The 20230-nt window shown below is 41.9% G+C and overlaps 1 protein-coding gene and 1 long non-coding RNA gene across 2 annotated transcripts; one reads left to right on the top strand and one right to left on the bottom strand.

Annotated features, from left to right (window-relative positions):
- Positions 1 to 225: 225 nt before the first annotated feature.
- Positions 226 to 2586, top strand: LOC120973694 (uncharacterized). The gene is made up of 2 exons (XR_005769016.3): positions 226 to 601; positions 1929 to 2586. It is a non-coding gene; the product is annotated as an uncharacterized lncRNA (long non-coding RNA).
- Positions 2587 to 3639: 1053 nt separating this feature from the next.
- Positions 3640 to 16468, bottom strand: LOC109769087 (uncharacterized). Its single transcript, XM_020327819.4, has 25 exons — positions 16162 to 16468; positions 14285 to 14365; positions 13282 to 13381; positions 13113 to 13197; positions 12979 to 13028; positions 12836 to 12901; positions 12289 to 12350; positions 11799 to 11858; positions 10928 to 11027; positions 10732 to 10809; positions 10533 to 10600; positions 10386 to 10454; positions 10195 to 10272; positions 10015 to 10110; positions 9034 to 9104; positions 7894 to 7971; positions 7701 to 7806; positions 7018 to 7122; positions 6579 to 6736; positions 6378 to 6498; positions 5464 to 5595; positions 5237 to 5344; positions 5001 to 5107; positions 4771 to 4866; positions 3640 to 4577 (listed from the first exon to the last, which is right to left on the bottom strand). The coding sequence occupies exons 1-25, from the start codon at positions 16228 to 16230 to the stop codon at positions 4214 to 4216; spliced, it is 2508 nt and encodes an 835-aa protein (XP_020183408.1). The 5' UTR covers positions 16231 to 16468; the 3' UTR covers positions 3640 to 4213.
- Between the last annotated feature and the right edge of the window lie 3762 nt (positions 16469 to 20230).

The following is a 20230-nucleotide window of genomic DNA, read 5'->3' as shown; positions in this document are numbered from 1 at the left end:
CGACACTTGTCACGTGCGGAGCGCTCCCGAACCGCTCGTTACGAGCGCTCGGAGCGCTCGTTAACTAGTTTTTTTTTTTTTAGGTAAAACTAGTTGCTCCCCATGTTAGTGCTCCATATCTAATGGGCTCTACCAACTCAAAAAAAATCTAATGGGCTGTACACATGGGCTGAGGATGGGGGGGCGAAGCAGGTTACGTACATGGAGGCAAGCAGAAAATTTAGTGGATCGCTAATCGTTATCGAGGGAGCACTCGATCGTTAGGGGGTCTCGCCCCCCCTCGTCCCCCCTTAGAATCGTCCCTGGTGCCGACACCCCTCTCCATCTCCGACTGCTGCTACTCGTGACACGGCGGCACGGATCTGACGTCTCCCGGCCATCTCGACGCGGCAGCCCATGGAATCCGAGCGATGAAGGGGCCTCGCCATGGCCTTCGTTCTCCACTTATTCGTCCTCTCATCCGTGGCAGCTAGATCTTGTAGGCCTCAAGCACCACCACCAACAGGATCCAGGCGAGCGTACGGCTGCTCCTCCACCGTCCCGTCACCCGCCGTCCAACGGGCGAGACCGAGTTCTCCGAGCACCGCCACTTGATGTGCAGGTACAGCGAACCACCCCGTCTCCCTCCTAACCCTTTTTTCTGCCCTCACATGGCTGCTCAGAGGTAGAGATTAAAGACCGTGCACTTGCAACCCTACCGTCTAGAAGACGTGTCTTGGAATCAACTGATTCATGCTACAATTATGTTACTGCTTATGTAGACATCTGCATATTACTGTTGTCACTGAAACTCACACTCATTGCCTCAACGCCGCACACGGGAGCTGCGACCCCCACCGGGGATGTGGACGCATGCAAGGCGGCCACTAGCGAACGAGGCCGCATGGCGTCGTGCCTCCACGCTGCCGAGGGTGCACAGGGAGCGGCCACATCAGTTGTACGCTTGCTTCGATCTAGGAATTGTACTGAATTTAGCAGCTTGCCTAATTTCTGAATTAACGATTTTGCATGAGCAGTCGTTCTCTGTACTGACATGTGTATGCTTGATTTAGTGAGGCTCATTATTTGATACATGCAAAATACAGCAAAGTATAGTTTGCGTGCAGGAAGTTACCGATGTAGGCTGACTTCGGTAGGCCTTATAGATGCAAAATTCAGTAATGTATCATGCATCTCAATATGCATTCTTTACATGGGATTTACTAGATTGTGCAGTAGAAGGATTGGATTATTTCATAGACTTGTTCGAGGACATGATTTAGACTCTGTTTGTGTCACGCCCTCGCCTTTCACTACGGCGACGCCGGACATCGAGTCGAAGATCCACACGACACCGACAAGTGGAGCCCCGAAAGAATCTGGGCCTAGCGGTCAGGATGACAATGATGAGGAGGAAGCAGTAGTGTGACATGGTGGGGTCCCACCTGTAATATTGCGTGAGTGTGTGGCTACAGTTTTCAGCAATATTTTGAAAACCACAATGTGTTTGGAAATCATAGTATTTGCCACTGTATTTGGTGATCCGGTCATCAATATGTTAGTTCATGTTCTACCACACGCCCTATCGGCAGCTGGCAAAGAGTCACATACGTTATCATAGACGAGGACTGCTCGTGGCTATATGCAAGTGTGGTCGCCGACAGGCAGGCAGGCAGGCTCAACTCAACGTATAGCATGCATACACACGCTCTTTCCTGTATACTATGCACCTTGAATTTTGTGAGATATACACGTACATTGCTCCCCAGTCATATATAGAGGTTAATGCTCAATTCTTTATTTTAATTTTAAGAAACTAATTGGTGCTGCTTTGTACATAATAGTCAGGATCTGGTTCACATGATTATGTTGCCCTGCCTAAATGATCTTCACCACTCTCTCTATACCCCTCTATATATTGTTTGACATTTGTACTTTTCTATCTGCAGGTAAAGATGTACCTCCGTTTGCATAAGAGAATGTTCCCCAATTAAAGACAAATACTCCCCCGTTCCTATATAGAAGCCCTTTAGAGATTTTAATATGGACTACATACGGAGGAAAATGAGTGAATCTCACTCTAAAATATGTCTATATACATCCGTATGAGTCCCTAGGAACATCTCAAAAAGGCTTATGTTTAGAAACAGAGGGAGTACATGATAGTACATCAAGTGTCTTAATTTTCGTACCACAACTAATATTTGAACTTTTGCTTTTCCCGAAACTCTCGGGTGTAGCATGCGAGATTTACAAAATGGTTTGGGAATTTAGAATTGATCTACGCATTGGAGTGTAACTGTAGTTGGAGTAACCATACACAGATGGACATTATAATTTAACACCTCAAAACAATGGTCCAGCAAATTCTTCCCCTGATGTCAGCTTTTGTGGCTTGAGTAAGCGTCAACGGCATCCAGGCCCAACAATAATCACACAAGAGCAATCAATGGTGGCAGATTTTTGCATAATGTAACTTGAATTATGATGTGACTGTTCGATTTAATTATGTATCTTGCTATTTTTGCAACAATGTTTCTGAATGATGTAACTTCAAATGACTTCCTTGAAACTCACCTCTGAATAAACAAATTGGCGCATCTCATACTCACATTTTATCTTGAACATTTTGTATTTTCCTAGTTCTCATTCAGTTGTGTGTCATAAATAACACACTAGAAATCATGTGCTTGTCCTCAAATAACTTGTACAACTTCTTTTGTGCTAAACACACTATATGTTCCTATAGGCTCTTTTGTTCAGTGCTGCACACCTCAAGCGTCTGTCGTAAAGAAAGGAACAACTTCAGCCTCTGGAAGATACTATGTACATATGTTCCATTGACGCACAAGCATGTACACCATTTCAAGATATTACAAATTTGGTTGAGCAACATGGTGTGGAGTCTGTATCTAATCAACATATATAACACTTCTTTATAGAATATTATATGTGAAAATGTTATCAGTTATAAATTAGTAAATCCAAAAATCCACTTCAGCACAAGACTTGAATTTATTAGTAGAGAACAAAATGGCATGTTTGTTTATCAGTTATGATATGTGTTTTCGCGCTGGCTACTTGCCGTTTTTCGTAGGACCATACTTTCTGAGGCGCAGATTTTAGCTTGAGAAGATTTTGCGAGAACATAGCGGTGCACTTGCTCTGATGGAAATTCTGAGTGGGGTGTTCCAAACTAAATTGACACATGTAGGAATTTGTGAATGGAGGGAATATCTTTTTATACACACAATTGTCATGTATGGTTATATATTAGTCGAGACGTGTGTTGCACGTGCACACTTACTAGTCTGAGAAACAGGAAAAGCGAGTGGCTATTCATCCTAAAGAAACGTTTCAATCAGTCAGTTTCTTGCCTGACCATCAGATCGATATCCAACGGATCTCAATGTGTCTTCCTCCTCAAGCCTATTCATGTTCATCACCCTCACACCCATCAAGTTTCAGAGTCACAGTCTCACCATGGCCAGCACTCCTCACCCAGTCCCGCCTTCGGTCTCGCGCGAAGCCAAAATCAACCGACACTCAAAAAACAGGTAATGATGTGCCTAAGATTAATTCAGTTGAAATCGCCCAATCAAGAGCATAGGATTAATTCAGTTAAAATCGCCAAATCATGAGAGCACCAGAGAATGCAGAGGCCGGGGGATAACCTCCTTTTCGAAAAAAAAATGAGAGCACCAGAGTGGCAAACCAGGAAACAACGTATGCACAGCGCACAGCCCGTGTTACATAGACACCGTACTACCAGAAACTAGATTGCTAGACTACCATTAATTTGGACTTGCAAAATAGAGCAAGCTGTTGTGAACCATTCTAATCTCTACCGGCAGTTTTACAAGATAACAGCTCCTCTGCCTTTCATTCCACATCGGTGGAAGCTTCTAGCAAAGGGCACATTCCGTGCCCTTGCGAAATGTCATATTGTCCATACTTAGACTAATGCAACCAAAAATTCCTATGTTGCCGTGACGAAAGCTGCGCTCATTCTCAGCTTCAGGATCTATTCCTGAAGATCAATTTCACACGTTCAGTCGATATCACATCCAAGATATATATGGCTGTGCCCAAAGCTTTCTCACTTCCAGTCAAGCTTGCGGGCTTGAAGTTCAGCATATTATGGATCTAGCCTTCTTTGGAGCCAAACGTGATTCCTTATCCTTCTAGCTGCAAGGAAAGACCGGGTTGAGGCCAATTGATGGAGAAAAACAACTCATCCTGCTGTAGAAGGCTCAGAGTCGGTTGTTTCTGTTGTATCCTCAGCATCTTTCATACAGTCGTCTCCAGTTTGATGGCCAGAATCCAGGCTTTCCGGGGCATGTTGTTGTTGATCTCGAGAGGCTGGGCTTGCCTTCCCTACATCATCGTTGCCGTCAGAATTTTTTATGCTTGAAGCAGGTGAGAGTGGTGACTGTAGCTTGGGCTTCTTTAGAATATTCCCATCTGCATCTTTGCTGTCCAATGAGCTACGGCTCTCCATGGGTATATTTAAGGCTTCATCGGCTTTTACGGGTCGCTTGGGAGATGGCTTATAATCTTTGTCGGAGCCATTATCCACAAGACCACCAGATTTAGGCCTGAAAATGCCAAGAGATGAATGAAACACAAGAAACGAAGTATGTTTAAGAGTACAGAAATTACATGATTAGTACAGAAAATAGGAATCAGAAAAATTGCCGAGTTATCTTCGATGTAAACCAGTAAAAGACAGCACATTAATCTTAAACACAGTACAGCTGGTAATATCCCCAGTTGTCGAAGATGAGATACCTTGCAGGGATGTGATGGATTTCACTTCCATTAGCTGGCTTAACCAGGCATTGTTGATGTGCATGTCTGGTCTGTGCAGCAGAATCTTCTTCATTGCTAAAGGTAAAACAGAAATTTCACGTCGGTTCAGTAAACAATGCAACATCAAGAGTTACAAAAAATGGAACATCTGGAATCCAATCAACCCAGCATTATAAAATAAGCAGCAAATGAGGAAATAAACTTAAGACCTGTCTTTACTGAAATAATCTTCCTCTTCCTTATCAAGACCTCTTTCATCTGCCTTTCTCGTATGATCCACACTAGTAGTTTGCGTTTCCTCAGCAATATCCACGTACTAGCAGGAAACAAAATACCATCATTGTTCATGTCAATAGTACATGGTATACTAATGCCTAACTTGCTAGAGTGACAAAATTGACAGTAATGGCAGAATGCGAGAACAGACAAAGTCTCAACTCTCCACCTCTTGATACTTGAGTTTGAAGGCCTGAATGCTTGCCAGTTGTTCAAACATCAAAAGTTGATCCCAAAAAGACTCAACAACATATAGGACGAGGGATTTTAGATTTTCCTGTTCACAAAAATGCATCAGATGGCAAAGCCCAGTAGATAATGGTTTTCCTTTTTTGGAGAGACAGATATTTTTTCCCATACTCGATAACATGTACACGTCAATGGATAAGGATGTACCTTTCTTATGAAGTCCAACAGTTCGAGGACCGTGGAGTGTAGCATGTTGTATCTATTCCCATTTTCAACAAATACTTCAATAATTGGTTTCAACGTGTTGAATTCAATGACATGGCTAATTAGAAGCTCGTCCTAGAGAACACAGCAAAAAAAACATCTCAAATTAAGATATGACAAGAACATTGCAGTTAGGATATGCTTGCTGGCTGGTAGGCCTATTCTCTAACGATCAGCGATATAAGGTGTACCACACAGTTTTGCTAAAAGAAGCAAGCAACATGATTGACAGACATGTTTACTATTGCCTCCGACGAAGGAAGCTAAATCCTCATCTTGGAATCATCAGTCCTTTTATTCGGCTTTATACTACACTTGTAGTACGCGTGTACATAAAGGGCGGATTCAACTATACAAATCAAGAGAGATTTGCCTTCACTAGTAAAAGTCGCCACCGCTGTTAAATATTTTAAGCTACAAACGACTCTTTTTTGCAGTAATAAGATATGGGGTGCATGTGATGCATATAAGCAAACAAGCCTAGGTGTATGATAAACTCGCATGTGGATCATTGGATGAAAGATAGGTTGGATTTGGGTGGTCATGATACTCAACTCTTGAGGACGTGGGAACAATCATAAATATGTTCAGCATGTGAGTGGGTTAATTAAGAAGTTGTCAGTTGTGCTGCAATAATTACATCCCAGTGAATCTGATCCATTATCCAGTGGTCAACATGGAATGCTTGCTAGACTGTATCTAGTTTTAAGTTGGCAGTCATAATGTAGTCAAGAGGGACCAATAGACTTAGTGCGCAGAAGAACCAAAATTTCAATTATATAGTGCTTTTCCTGGATGTAAAGAGCCCTCAATGATGCAATGCTTAATTTATTTATGGGACAAAGTAAATTTCTTACATTTCTGCCAGCACCAATAATAGTACGCATGATTCGGACAGCTGCCACAACCAAAGACCTCTCTCTTCGACGGGTTAGAGTAAGGATCTTCTCCATTGAATTGCTTCCAAAAAAGGTGATCCTGCAAGATTGAGAGCCGCGTGTTAACAAAGACGCCAAAAAAATGAACAGCTGGGGGGGAGCGGTGGGACCGAGCATTACTTGATCTTGTAGGGGTGATGACGTGCACAAAAGCATAAGAGCTCACAAATGTTATACAATATTTCAAGCTTCGCAGAATATTCTTCAACTCTTGACGATTCTATTATATTGATCAACTTATCAAAACACTTCTCATAAAATAACTCGATGAAGTCTCTCTGCAACAGTACAGAGACAAAAATTTCATACCACAATCTAGTTAAACACAAGCATTTGAAAAAATGTAATATTTTGTAATGACCACAAAGCTCATATTGGCTTCTATAAAAAAACATATTAGCTACGTGCATCTACTCATAAACCAAAATGAAGATCAAAAGCATTGGAGAGCAGAGGAGCAGAAACATGAGAAAAACACTATTTCCCGAAGAGATTCATCATACCAAGGATGTGCATTACATAATGTCCTTAGTACATGATATAAGCTAAAGCATCTTACACATTGTGTAACCGTATCCGCAGTACATCCATCCAGCAGCACCTTTAGAATTTCCAGAAACTGGCAGAGCATTTCGCCACCGAAGTCAGTTGCAATGCCTTCAATCTGAAATTTGATTAACTGTTAGCAGTATCCACAATTATGCTAGAGAAGGCAATTTGAGTTTTGCTAAAAGAATATTCTGAAAAGCATCAGACAGAAAAACAATCACCTGATAAAAATAACACAATGAACAGGAAAAGGCAAACAGTTTGCATGGATTCGAAGAAGAAAAAAAGAAGATATGCCAAGCAAATACACAATTCAATGTCCAAATGTTCCACTAAATTGTAAGATACTCGCAGTTCACAACAAATGGACAGGACATACCCACAATACAAGAAGGTGCAATGATTTAGGGTGCATTTGGATCCAAGGCTAGATTACACTATTTCTAGCCTTAGCTGCTCAGACCTGGTGTTTTGTAGCAGCACAATAACATTAGCTTTGCCAGGAGAGAGAGAGAGAGAGAGAGAGAGCAGTTGGGGCACGGAAAACCTTGCCAAGGTAAGAGAGCACAATTGGCTCTCCCTCGACACAAGCTTGAACAGACCCAAGAACACGATGGCTTTACAGGAATGTAATTCACTGCTTGGACCAAAAGTACTGCAACAAATCCTGTACGGAGACCAAAATTCACTTACCAGAAGCCCAAGAAGAGAAATGCCTTCTCTAGAACTTTCCTCGTGGTTTGCAATATATGATCTCAGTAAGTTAGGATCTTGAGTAAGATAATGTAGGATGTCTGTCCTGCATTTGCCCAAAAAATGGTGAGACTTAAAAGGATAAGATACAGAAACAACCAAAGAAGAATTCATTCACTGCGCCAGAAGTTACCCAGCTGAGACAAGCACTTTTTCCTGACTCCGCAGCACATCAGAAATTATATCAAAGACACCTCGACCTGCTAGATCCCTGAATAGAGAAACACGATTACTAAACTACTACAACAGTCTCTAATGATACAGCTTACAAGAAATTGTACTTGAATGATGTTTAGTTAAAATTGACTAAACTGCTTGAGAGGCATGTCTGCATTGCATCAAGGTAAGATAATGATCAAAACACAAACGAGAGGTCAACAGTGTTCCCTTTACGTAAATGATATGCACTATATCCTTTAGCACATCCATACAGTATACTGTCAAAAACAATATGTACAACAATAATTTTGGCATAAAGCATATGGCTAGCAGAGAGTAAACACAACTCGTAGAAGCGTTGGCTTGTCATAAGTCATCATGTAACTGAAAAGGCTGCAGTCATACACACAGGAATAACATGACAAATGGACAGCATCACCCTATAACCAACAAAAGCTAAGATTGTAATATACATTTACCACAAGACTTGGCGACGAATGCGGAACAGAAACCTACTAGTATTAGTTATGTTTCTCTATCTAAGAATGGGCTTGACAGAGAAGTTATTATAACAAATGTGAGCCGATCTAGAGGGAGAGAAAGGAAAATGGAAAAGCTGATCCAACTATTTGCTTATTACATCCATAAAATGCTGCCACGAATACCCACCAACTAACAAAGAAAATTTTGCCAGGATCACGAACAAAACCTAGATAATGTCAAGAGAGGCGGGGTAGACCAAAACTTGACATGGGAGGAGTCCGTAAAGGGAGATCTGGAGGACTGGAATATCAACAAAGATTTAGCCATGGACAAACAAAGATTTAGCCATGGACAGGGGTGCGTGGAAGTTAGCTATCCATGTGCCAGAACCATGACCTGGTTTCGATATCTTATGGATTTTAACTAACTTGTTTGAGACTGAAAGGCTTTGTTGTTGTTGTTGTTGTTGTTGTTGTTGTTGTTGTCAACGATGAACAAAACCTGATCAAAATGACCATGAATACAGTGTGGCAGGCACCAGGTAATATCGTGATAACTGCAATAAATTCCAACAAAAGAAAGAAAGAAATTCTGAAGTGCGCAAGAGAAAATACAGCATCCATATACCAACCTAGATAGTTGCATTCGTTGAGCAGGCTGCAGACTTGAGCTGACAGTACAAAACTCACGCAGAAACAAGACCTGCAAAGAACAAAATGTTATCCATGTAAATGGCATACAAAAGGAGAACCATTGCTGAATTGAGCGTACACTGGCACGCCACACACACCCCAACACACACAATGATATATAATTTCAACATAAAGAACTAGCAGATCGACTAGAAAGGTAATAAGGTACGTAGTACAAAGATACTTTTGGAGCAACTTAGTGCAAAGATTCATAGTCCACACTCATATCAACTCCCAAATGATGGAAGCCAATGCTCAGCAGAGCTCAAATATATTTTCCAATCTAATTTACGATAGTCACGCAACAGTACATGGTGAACAAATAAACTACTTCATCTAGACGCTAGCATCAGCAAAGCCCACACAAAAACCCAGTTCACTCAAACACATCCTTGGGTTCATGGTTTGTTCATTTCCTCTAAGTGCCAGCTGCCTACAACACATCATGGAACTACTGTGATCCATCAAAGGAATGAACATTCATTAGCATTTCTTCTTTTCTGGCAGTTCAACAATTGCAACTGAATAGTTCAAACAAAGTTAACAGAACAGATCATAATATAATATAGCCATCATGACTACTACTCCCTCCGGTCCTTTTTACTCCACATATTAGATTTGTGCCAAGTCAAACATTGCAAAGTTTGACCAAATGTATATTAAAAAATATCAACATCTACAATATCAAATACATATACTATGAAACTACATTTCATAATGAATCTAACAATATTAATTTGGCATTGTGAATGTTGATACTTTTTTATATAAGTTTGGTCAAAGTAGAGATGCTTTGACTTCGGACAAAACTTATATGCAGACTAAAAAGGACCGGAGGGAGTAATCATACATTATTGCAGGTTCTGAGACAGAAGGGTGTATCTAAAGAAATAAACAACAAAATGAAATGCTAGTTTCACCAGTTCTCTTTTTGATTCAGCGGAAATATTTGAAGACCTCATAGTAGCAAACAGTCTTTGCATAAAAGAAGTGTCATCCTTCAGTAGACAAACAACCTACAGGAGAATCATACAGTCCAAAATTACAGAAGGAAATTTTTATTAAAGCACGTGAAAACTTGGTAAAGTTGAAACACTAACAAAAGCATAGTTCGCATTAATAATTGCGTTAAGGCTTGCCAGAGTAGCTTCATCCAGTCCTTTCTGTAATATAACATCCTGTAGATGATAGGCACTCCAGTTTGAAATAATTAGCACAAAAGTTGGCAACAGAGATCAAATAAACGAAAACTCTAGATGGCGGGGGCAGGGTGGTGCAGCAGAGCACTGACCTTTATATAGCATATTCTGTATGTTTGATGAATCTTTGAAACCACAGAAGCATTTCTAATGGGTATGGCCTATGAGAGAGAAAGCATCACCTAAAATCATTACAACTCAAACAGTTTAAGATGCATAAAAGATGACACTCGATTTACCTCCTTGAAAACTGCATGCTCCTTCAGGAAAGCACTATGATTTTGCACATTACGAACCTCTGGATCGTCTGTATAGATCGGGACTCGTTAATAAATAAGTAAAGAACAGTGCATGTAGCTCGTCATTGTGTAGAACACAGCAGAGTTTATAATTTACTGATGTAAAGCACAAATGAGAGGTACAGGGTATAGTGTTTACATTCAAGGACACCAATTATGTCAAGAATAAAATCATCGGAGAAAATCTTGTCAAATATAGCAGCACTGTTCAATAATACTGCACAATCAGAAAAAATGTAAGTAGCAAGCTGAAATAATCTATGCTGAAGCTTACTAAGTACTCCCTCCGTTACAAAGTTGACACTTATTTTGGGACGGAGGGAGTATGTACTTACTGATTGCCTTGACTAATCTGAAGATCTTGTGGAGACCATCCATGTCCCCTAAACCCTTGCATGTTCTGAAAAGGTCCACTATCTTGGGGAAAAAATCACGCTGCAACATGTTGGATTAGTGAAACAGATAAGTTCAAAACATCACGGTATACATACATAGATAAATCAAAATTCAGAAAACCTTGTGTGCAGATGCAATTTGTTGACAGTCTAGTTAGCTACATTCATTCCTCTTACCAAAATAAAAGCATTCATTTGCCTAGTTTCTACTAGACAGATGGGGGCTGATTGCACCTACATTGTGCAAGTATGAGAGGATTTTGCGATGAAATTTACACATATAAATTGATTCTATGAAGATATGAAATCCAAGACTTAAAGCTGTGTGTATTAAGGCATGTGCCCATTTGAAAATCAGGTTCAAAGTTAAAATATACTAAAAGAGAAAGGAAGCACATATTAAGGTACGTGCCCATTTGAAAATCAGGTGCGAAGTAAAAATATGTAAGAGGAACTTTCTGGCTTTTGGAAGATTTTGTGAAAGCTGACAAACATTTGGAGGATGAATACTTGAAAAACTTATTAGTCTTAATCTCATCAGCTAATTGCATGATTCATAATTCACTCTTCCTTTGATATCTTGTGAATCAGCCGTATAAGAACAATATGTGAGTTAAACAAATTACATTTTTTATTATGTGTTTAACATTTAAAAAAACACTTGATCATGTGTTGGCTCCACAGGATAAATCTCGTTGCGCTGCATTTGACTTAATATTTGCATCAAATCTACATGTATGCACCTAACTGCAGGGAGAGAAACGTGCAACATACAGCATCATAACCACAAATAAACAAATCAATGACTTACATCTTTCAGTATTAAATCTGCGAGACGTGTCTGCTGCGTCACATCACATAGCAGTATAGTCTGTACATTTGGTGAACAATATTTCAATATTCAGTATGCAAAATTATTGTATAATTTTTGAAGAAAAAAGAAGGGCCTAAGGGGCGAGAAGCCCCTTGCTACAATCAATATAGAAGAATAAGACACCAGACTTTCAGTCAGGGATGGTCGAACCCTGGTGGGCTGGCTGTATAATTTTTTGAGAATAAAACATTGTATGATTCATTCTGTATGTTTACTACACGCACATTGAACAAGTTGAATCCTACAAATACATAAAGACTCCCCCATGTCCTAAGTGACTTCACAATACTTTTGAGCTCCTAATATCTGCTTGCAAAGTATATGATGCTTCTACTTGGCAACCGAAAAGATGTCATTAAATAAAGCATCATAAAAACACTAAGTGTTAAAAGGTTTACATGAAAAGAACACTGAAGGTTGCTCACACCTTTAAAATAACAGAGAGACTGGACAATTCAAGAGGAGGAAGTTCAAATGCTAAGGATTTACCTGCAGGTAAAGCAATAACTGATTAATATTCTGAACTTTCTAAATGATCATCACAAATAAAAAAAAGGATCCTTAGCATGACTTCTCAGTTGAATAAATAAACATAAGAATGTAATGTTTCATACAGAGCTTCTGAAATTGAATATAATGTGATCAGGCCACCAAATAATCCACTCAAGAATTAAGCAGAGTTCTTGGGGTTGTTGAATTGAAATGGTAAATCAGTCCCAATAACTCAGTACTGAACATTAGCAATACTAAAGGGATCATGTGCACATATTGCAACATAACAATCAAGAGTTTAAAGATTACTTTGATACTAAGTTATCAAATACTCCCTCCGTCCCATATTAATTGTCGCTCAAACGGATGTATCTAGACGTATTTCAGTGCTAGATACATCCGTTTGAGCGACAATTAATATGGGATGGAGGGAGTACATTATAGAGCACATGTTGCACACGAGAGAATAAGTAGTTACCTACCACGCGAAAGCGAATCTCTTGGAGCTTCTAGAGATTTCACTGCTCGTTGTGGACGAACTTCATGAGCTGCAAGACATGGCAAAATAATTACAAGGACGAATGAGAACAACCAGACAAAAAACCAACTGATTTAACAAACTCACAGCCAAGGATTTTAGATTGTAGTTCAAGCTGTATGGTACACATATTCTCCCTACATAAAGCCATCAGAATGCAAATTAGACATGATTAAGCCACTGAAGGGACACAGAAATAACACCATTTATTGTTGAATCACCATATGAATGAGCATGATTCGGCTTCTTGAAAGCTCAATGCTAATTCTAGTGCCTTTTCAGGATCCCTCCATGAGATGATTGTTTCTACCAAATAAAATGGGCAAACCACTGTGTTAGGAGAAAGAAAGAAATGGCTATAAAAAAAAAAAGGATAGCATGCCAGTTCACCTTCTTGTTTCCTGTAGATATCATCAGGTGTAATGTTGTGAAGCAGCAGAGTGTCATTATCCTCTTCATCCACGACAGCGAGAGCGAGATCTTTTGACCCCTAGGTAAGAAAAAAGCTGAGAAAGTAAATCTTGAATGACAAACAATAACGCTTAAAAAGAAAAATCTTGTCGCCAACACTGCTTCATGCCTTACTTTTTTCTCAGTGATAAACAGACCAAACTTCACTGTCATGTAGGGATGCAAGTGGGTCGGCCCAATTGGCCACTTTGGTGTTAACTTAACTGGTGGTCCACTTTGCATATCCTATATATCTAAATAGTTGATCCCCACTAACTCTAATTCTCTCAACATGAAACTATGTCACCATGCATGTGAAAAGACCCACCATAGAAAACACTTCACGTGCAACTATGCCAACTCACCATGGCATACCACCATGCATGGGAAAAGACACACGTTAACATACACCATGGATGATACTCATATTCAATAAATATTCTACAACTATATAGTATAATAAAATACAATAAGTTATATTATTTTAGTTTAAATTCTCACATTGTTATCCAAAAACTAATGTTTCATACAACCAAATCTCATTGAAATAATTGAACCAATTTCCACAGCAACGCACAGGTGTCATCTCTAGTATACTTTAAAAATATATATCTAGCAAACGCAGGATAAGTCAATGGGTTGGCTCGGCGCACTTGCATCCCTAATGCCATCAGAGGCACTATGAATATGTGTAGTAATATTAAGCTCCCATACTGCAAATATGCTGGCCTGTTCAACTCCAATGTAATTGTACAAAATACAAAAAAAAAACAGAAGGATGATAAAGCCATCAACAACATAGCAAAACTACCAACATAGAAATAAAATCCAGCAATAGTGTGAATAACGACATGTACATCACCACATGCTTCTAGAAAATTTAAATTATGTGGTGCATCAGCAGAGAAACCATATATAACTAAGAAATATTGTCAAACCATACCTCTATATAGTCAATGGTTACATGACCCGTTCCCTGGTCATCCCACTTCCCATTATCTTCCAACCGGTACACTTTGACACGCTGGAACAATTTTTAAAGTGTCAAATGTCTTAATGGCTATTGCTTATATAGCATAGCACAAAATGCATAAATAAGTGGGGATAAGATAATAAGTAGATTAACAGTTACAGGCAAAGCATATTGCACATTTGAGTGACCCAGTAAAAAACGGGCCTAGTAAATGAGGTGAAGGATACCATAGTAGTCATGCCAAGCTACTTGTAAAATCTTTACCACACACAGCAGAAAATGATGAACTGTGTGGCATCCTAATTTACCCACTCCAAAACAAATTACTGCTCTGCTATGACACTGAAATTTCATGCTTGGGAACGTTCAACAACCTACATTTGAATAATCAAACTAATGTCTGGAAAAATACATATCAGTATATAAAGAAACTCAACCAGCACCAAGAAGGCACTAGCACCCGTGGCATTTCAATTAAGAAGATAACCATGATCACAAGCATACCCAATGGAGACTAAGCCTCGAACACAGTGGGTCGGCACGGACCCACGCCTTTAGCCAACAGGACGATGCTCGATTCTCTATATCAATAACGCAATACTATAACCCCCTGATTCCCTCTGCCGAAAATAAATGTGATCTACAAATTACTGGAATATAAGTCTTATGAATCTTGACCTATGATTATCCTCCTTACCAAACAGAACCGGATAAGCAGAAATCTAATCATTACAATAAGGAGATAGCAACACTTCTGTGATGGTGATCTTTAATTGAACCAAACAGAGAGCATAGTGGCCTAAATTCCATACTCGGACCTATTTATGATCCATGGCTGTATTGCACACCAGTACAGTAGCACCCATACACTATATCCCACTTCTGATGCTCTAATCCCGTTTAAGGCATGAAGTTTGGCCTTCTTCTACAGGTAGCTAGCCCAATGCAGACATCAGGTTACTAACTGACATATATTTAGATAAAACCTGATAGTCCATACAAGATCGAGCAGGTGTACATGTCATATCCTTGAAGCACGAAGCTCAAAAACAACTAAACAAACATGTTACATGCTTGCTACTAACCAGCACCTACGATGCTAAGCAGGAAAATTCCCTTGTGAATAACAACTCCGCAGCAGCAACGGGGTTTGTGTAAATCCTTGTTTGCAGCATAGTCAACAAATTAGCTGAAGCTTGAAATGGAACTAAAAAGTTGCTTTATACATAAAGTGTGGCGTGAGCCTTTTTCGGCAAATGGAACTAAAATGTCTTGAGTAAAAACTATTCAGCAAACTGATGTTGCACCGTTCTTCTAGATATACACGAGGCGGCATACTGCATTCACGTGAATGAACTGGACAAGTGAAATACCTCTGGTACTCCTATATGGCTATATCGAAGTATTATAATCTGTAGGTGCTGACTTAAAAAGAAAAACGATTGTATGTGCCAATTAGCAAGAGATCGTCACTTGTAGGGCTTGCTGCTGCAGAAAATCGCACAAAACATAGCGAAAACATCCTAGATTTCTCCAACCAGCCGTGCGCTTGAAAATCCCCAAAACTATACCCACTCTACACTGTCCCAACATGAACGGAACATCGAATTACCGCCTCTCAGTTCGAGAGGAGCGACCTCGTCAATCCCAGAGCCCGCGGACTTCTAGAAACATCGGGTACCTCGAAATGGGGATCAAACGGGAGCTCCGATGACAGCCCGCGCCCAAGCCGCAAACCGAAGGCACGGGCGCGCCAAAGAAACTGCCGCGAGTGGATCTACCGCGCCAGCTCGCCGCTAGATGCTTCTAGGAACTCCGATGAGGGGCAATAAGCGGGAGGAGCTCACCTTCATGCGCGTGCGCAGCGACTCGCCCTGCCACGCCTCCTTCCTGCCCTGGCCCGGCTTCTCCCCCATCGCTGGAGACCCCGCGCGCGTTTCGACGAGTGGGGCGGTGCGGCAGCTTCTCGACTCGCACCGCGGCTAGCAGCGGGAGGAGGCTGGAGGCGAAACCCTAACCGCCATTGGCGAGCTCCCTCCCCTCCCCTCCCTATCTCTCTCTTTCCCTCCCTCTCCCTCTCGCTCTTCTCTCTCGCTTCGCGGGGTTCTCCTTGCCTTTTCCCCTATTGGCCCCTCGAACTTTCTCCCTTTCTTCGTGTAGTAGTAGTACGTTTTACTCGCGGACCGGAAAAATGCAGGGTGGGAAGAGGGAAATAGGAGCCTAGGATATTTTTTTTCACGAATACGCATTGTTGCGTATCTTTGCATTGATAGATAGAAGAGAGAGTTACAAAGGGCAGCCCCACAGGACATGCGCTATCAGGCGTCCCATGAGGTGCAAGTGAGTCAGGGGGAAGTTGCTCAGCCTCGCTACAAGCTATTACATTGCGGGGATAATTGACTCTAAGCCTTTGGCATCGGCGCACGCCCAAAGCCGGGCCTCGTCGCAGATAGTGCGTTGCAGATCATCGCATGAAGGTTGGGCATTGTGGAACACCGCGGCGTTGTGGTGCTTCCAAAGAGACCAAGCCACAAGGGCAATGAGGAAGTTAGCACTCTTGAGGAGGCTGCCCCGGGCGGCGTTGGAGGTGGCAGCCCACCAGGCGTAGAAGCTCGCCGAGGCAGCGGGGGTGGAGGCCGGCAGCCTGCACCATGAGAGGATCTCATGCCATGTGATTCGAGAGAAGGCGCATTGGACCAAGATGTGGTCAATGGTCTCGGGCTCCTGGCAGCAGAATTTGCATAGTGGGTCATGCGGGAGTCCATGGCGAGCGCGCCGCTCAGCGGTCCAGCAATGATCCATGAAGGCAAGCCTAGGATATTTATTTACGGGTCTTTTTTTTACAGCAGATAGACTTTATCTCACATATTACAAAGTCAGAGATTACACCCCAAGATCTAGCATTAAAAGAATGCTTAGCTAGCTCATCTGGGACACCACTAGCTTTCTGACAAACAGTGTTTAAATGATATTTTCGTAAAGCCCATTGCCAACTGCTTGCATTCAGAGACCAATGCAACGGCAGGTCCTCGATAAAAGTTTATTCGTTGAATTGTCTCCACCATAAGAGCAACTCCAACGCGTCGATCCAAACGGACGGCGCTTTTGTCCATTTTTAATCCGTTTGGGTCGGCCGGCCGCCCAGCGTCCGCTTGTTTTGAGATTTGGTCGGCAGTGCGCCCAACGCGTCGACCCATATGTATCGGCGTGGCCGGCCGGCTGCCCTTTTTCATTATATAGCACAAAATTTGCATTATTTCACACACAACTTTTGCATTATTTCACAAGCAAACATATAGTGCACAACCAAATAAATAGCATAGTTTCAACCAAATAAAATAGCATCCTCTTTGCACTCGAAATAGTCATCATAGCCGACCACCACCTCTCTAATACGGTTGAAAAGATGCCTACTCATAAGGAAACGACAACGGAATTTCTGATATTTGAACAACGGATTCGTTGTGTCAAAGTAGTCCTTTCAAAGAAGGAAATGCCCGCTCTCTCAGTTGCGATTCAACACCAGAAGGTGGCCCGGAATGGAGCCACGGAACGCCGGGCGCTAGCTATTGAGGTGGTGATGGACCAACACAACAGCCAAGATCTCCTCCTCATCATCGGACGAGGAATCGTTGGAGTCGCAAAGGAAATTGTGAAAAAAGAACTTGTCGGCGGAGTCCATTTTGTACCTTGGCAAACTGTCAAACAGCTTACGGGCGGGCGTCGACGAAGGAGACAGCCGGCGAAGGGAGTCGCGGCACACACGGACCAGCTAGCTGCCCTGCCGCCGTCCGACGAGCGCGGGGGTGAGGATCTGGCCGGGGTGGCGAGGCGGCTTCTTGGTCGCGGTCGCGGCTATGTCGGGGGAGCGGGGGTGGGAAGCTTTCGGTTCCTTGGCGACAAGATGGCGGTGGCGGGCGACATGGGAGGTGGCGGCGTTGCAGAGGGGATGTTGCGGCGCCGGCAGCTGGCAGAGTCACCGGTAAAAATGGGCGGCGAGGAAGGAGGCGGGCGAGGGTTTGCTGTTGGATTGGAAGAGGATGGTCAATGTGCCATCGACCAGCGGGCCAGGGGGAGGAGAAGGCGAGCGCGCGTCCGTCTCGTGTCCGCGCTGACGCAAATCCGGCTCAAAATGGGCCGGGAATGGGTCGGCACGCGGACGAAAAACGGCCGCGCGTTCGTTTGGTTCGTCACGTTGGGCCGACTTTTTTGTCCGCGCCGACCCAAACGGACGCCCGCGGACAAAATGGATCGCCCTGTTGGAGTTGCTCTAAACAAGTAATCATATTAAATCCCCACATTGTTCCACCCCAAATTTGCCAACAACTGTATTTCATTTCTAATTGTCATGAGCTTTGCTGAATCAACATCTCGGGTATCGGAAGAAACCAAGTTGCATCTACATTAACCTTGACCGATCCATGATATGGTTTTTTCCACATATGTTCTTTCTTCCGAGTCGGAGCTTTGAAGACATCGATCTGATGTAATTTGTAGCTAGGACGCGAATAGATGGTGTTGTTTTTTTAGGATTTTAAATCACAATTCCTTTCACAAGTTTTCATCGTTGCCACCAAAGATACCACGCCACCACAAAGGAGCATTTGGAAGGAGAGGGACAATGAGTATTTCAGAGGGGTGCCTCACTCCTTTGCGGCATGGCTAGATAGATTCAAAAACCTACCGAGTCTGCTTGTGCACAACTGTAAAGAAGAGCTTCGCCCCTTCCTAGTGTGTTATATACAAAACTTGTAACTTAGATACACTCTTTTTCTTGCTTGGTCTGAGGGGGGCCCTCGAATACCTCTCACTTGTAATGATGTAATTGTTGTGGTGTGAGTAATACAAAGTCGGTGGGAGCCTCTCCCAATGTCGTCACAGTTCAAAAAAAAGGGCCAGTTCGGTCATAGGTTGTGATAGCCTGGCTTAATAGGGATGATAGACTACTCATATCAATAAGGAATTCCTTCTTTTTCGGGAGCCCATTCAGAAAGAACTCCAAAGTTAAGCGTGCTCGACTTGGAGTAGTTTCAGGATGAGTGACCGGGAGGCAGTGTAGATCCTGCCAGAAGTAACGACCATCAGCGGGTGTGTCCGGGGCGTTACATAGGTAGGCCAAGCGGGTCCTTTGCTTAGCATAACGCACGCAATATTTTCTCACTTGTGCATCCGAAAATCGAATGTACCTGATTCAAATTTAAAGCACAACGAAATACCACCTATATAACTCAACAATATACCAATCACGGTGGTCTCATCTAAAAAAACGTATGATTATCTTTTTGAGAAAACACAAAAAAAGGCATGTTGCATTGTGGTGAAAAAAAATAAAATGAGTTGGAACTGATGCATCCTACCTAAAAGACTTGTCCCACTGACTTATTTATCTCAATATGTAGCCATACGATCTCACATATAATTACGAATGGGATATGACTCACCTCGACATGTAATCATGCACGAAAAAATGCCCATCATAATATTCAACCATGCATGAGAAAATATTTTCCATCCAGTTATTCTACTTATGTTTAATAAATATTGTTACAATTATACACATCTAACATGTCATGTGTATTTCAAATATCGATTCTCATGTTGTCAACCCAAACTGGCCAAAGTTACAGCTATACACAGGCCATAGTTGGGATGCATTTTTAGTGTCAAATATGATATTTTTCAAAGTGCTCAAATTAAAGATCCAGTGCCATTTGGGTGGGTGTGCTACTCTTGTGGGAGTCGTTGAGTTTCCCCAAAGAGGTGAAGTAGATAGCAACAAAGTTTTTCCTCGATTAAGAATCAAGGTTTATCAAATCAGTGAAAGCTTCTAAGCTAACAAGATAAGCAGCACTTGCGCACAAACAAAATAAAATAGTTGCACCCAATGCGGCAAGAGGGTTGTCAAGCCCCTTGTCT

Source organism: Aegilops tauschii, chromosome 1, assembly GCF_002575655.3.
Source record: "Aegilops tauschii subsp. strangulata cultivar AL8/78 chromosome 1, Aet v6.0, whole genome shotgun sequence".
Lineage (NCBI taxonomy): Eukaryota > Viridiplantae > Streptophyta > Magnoliopsida > Poales > Poaceae > Aegilops > Aegilops tauschii.
Note: the sequence above shows the minus strand (reverse complement) of the source record. Positions and strands in the feature narration are given on the sequence as shown.

Coding starts and splice junctions, on each gene's coding strand:
- LOC109769087 (XM_020327819.4), bottom strand. CDS start 16,230: ATGGGGGAGAAGCCGGGCCAGGGCAGGAAGGAGGCGTGGCAGGGCGAG. Junction 10,111..10,194: donor TTAATGCGAACTATGCTTTT/GTTAGTGTTTCA, acceptor ATTCTCCTGTAG/GTTGTTTGTCTACTGAAGGA. Junction 6,499..6,578: donor CATCACCCCTACAAGATCAA/GTAATGCTCGGT, acceptor TCAATCTTGCAG/GATCACCTTTTTTGGAAGCA.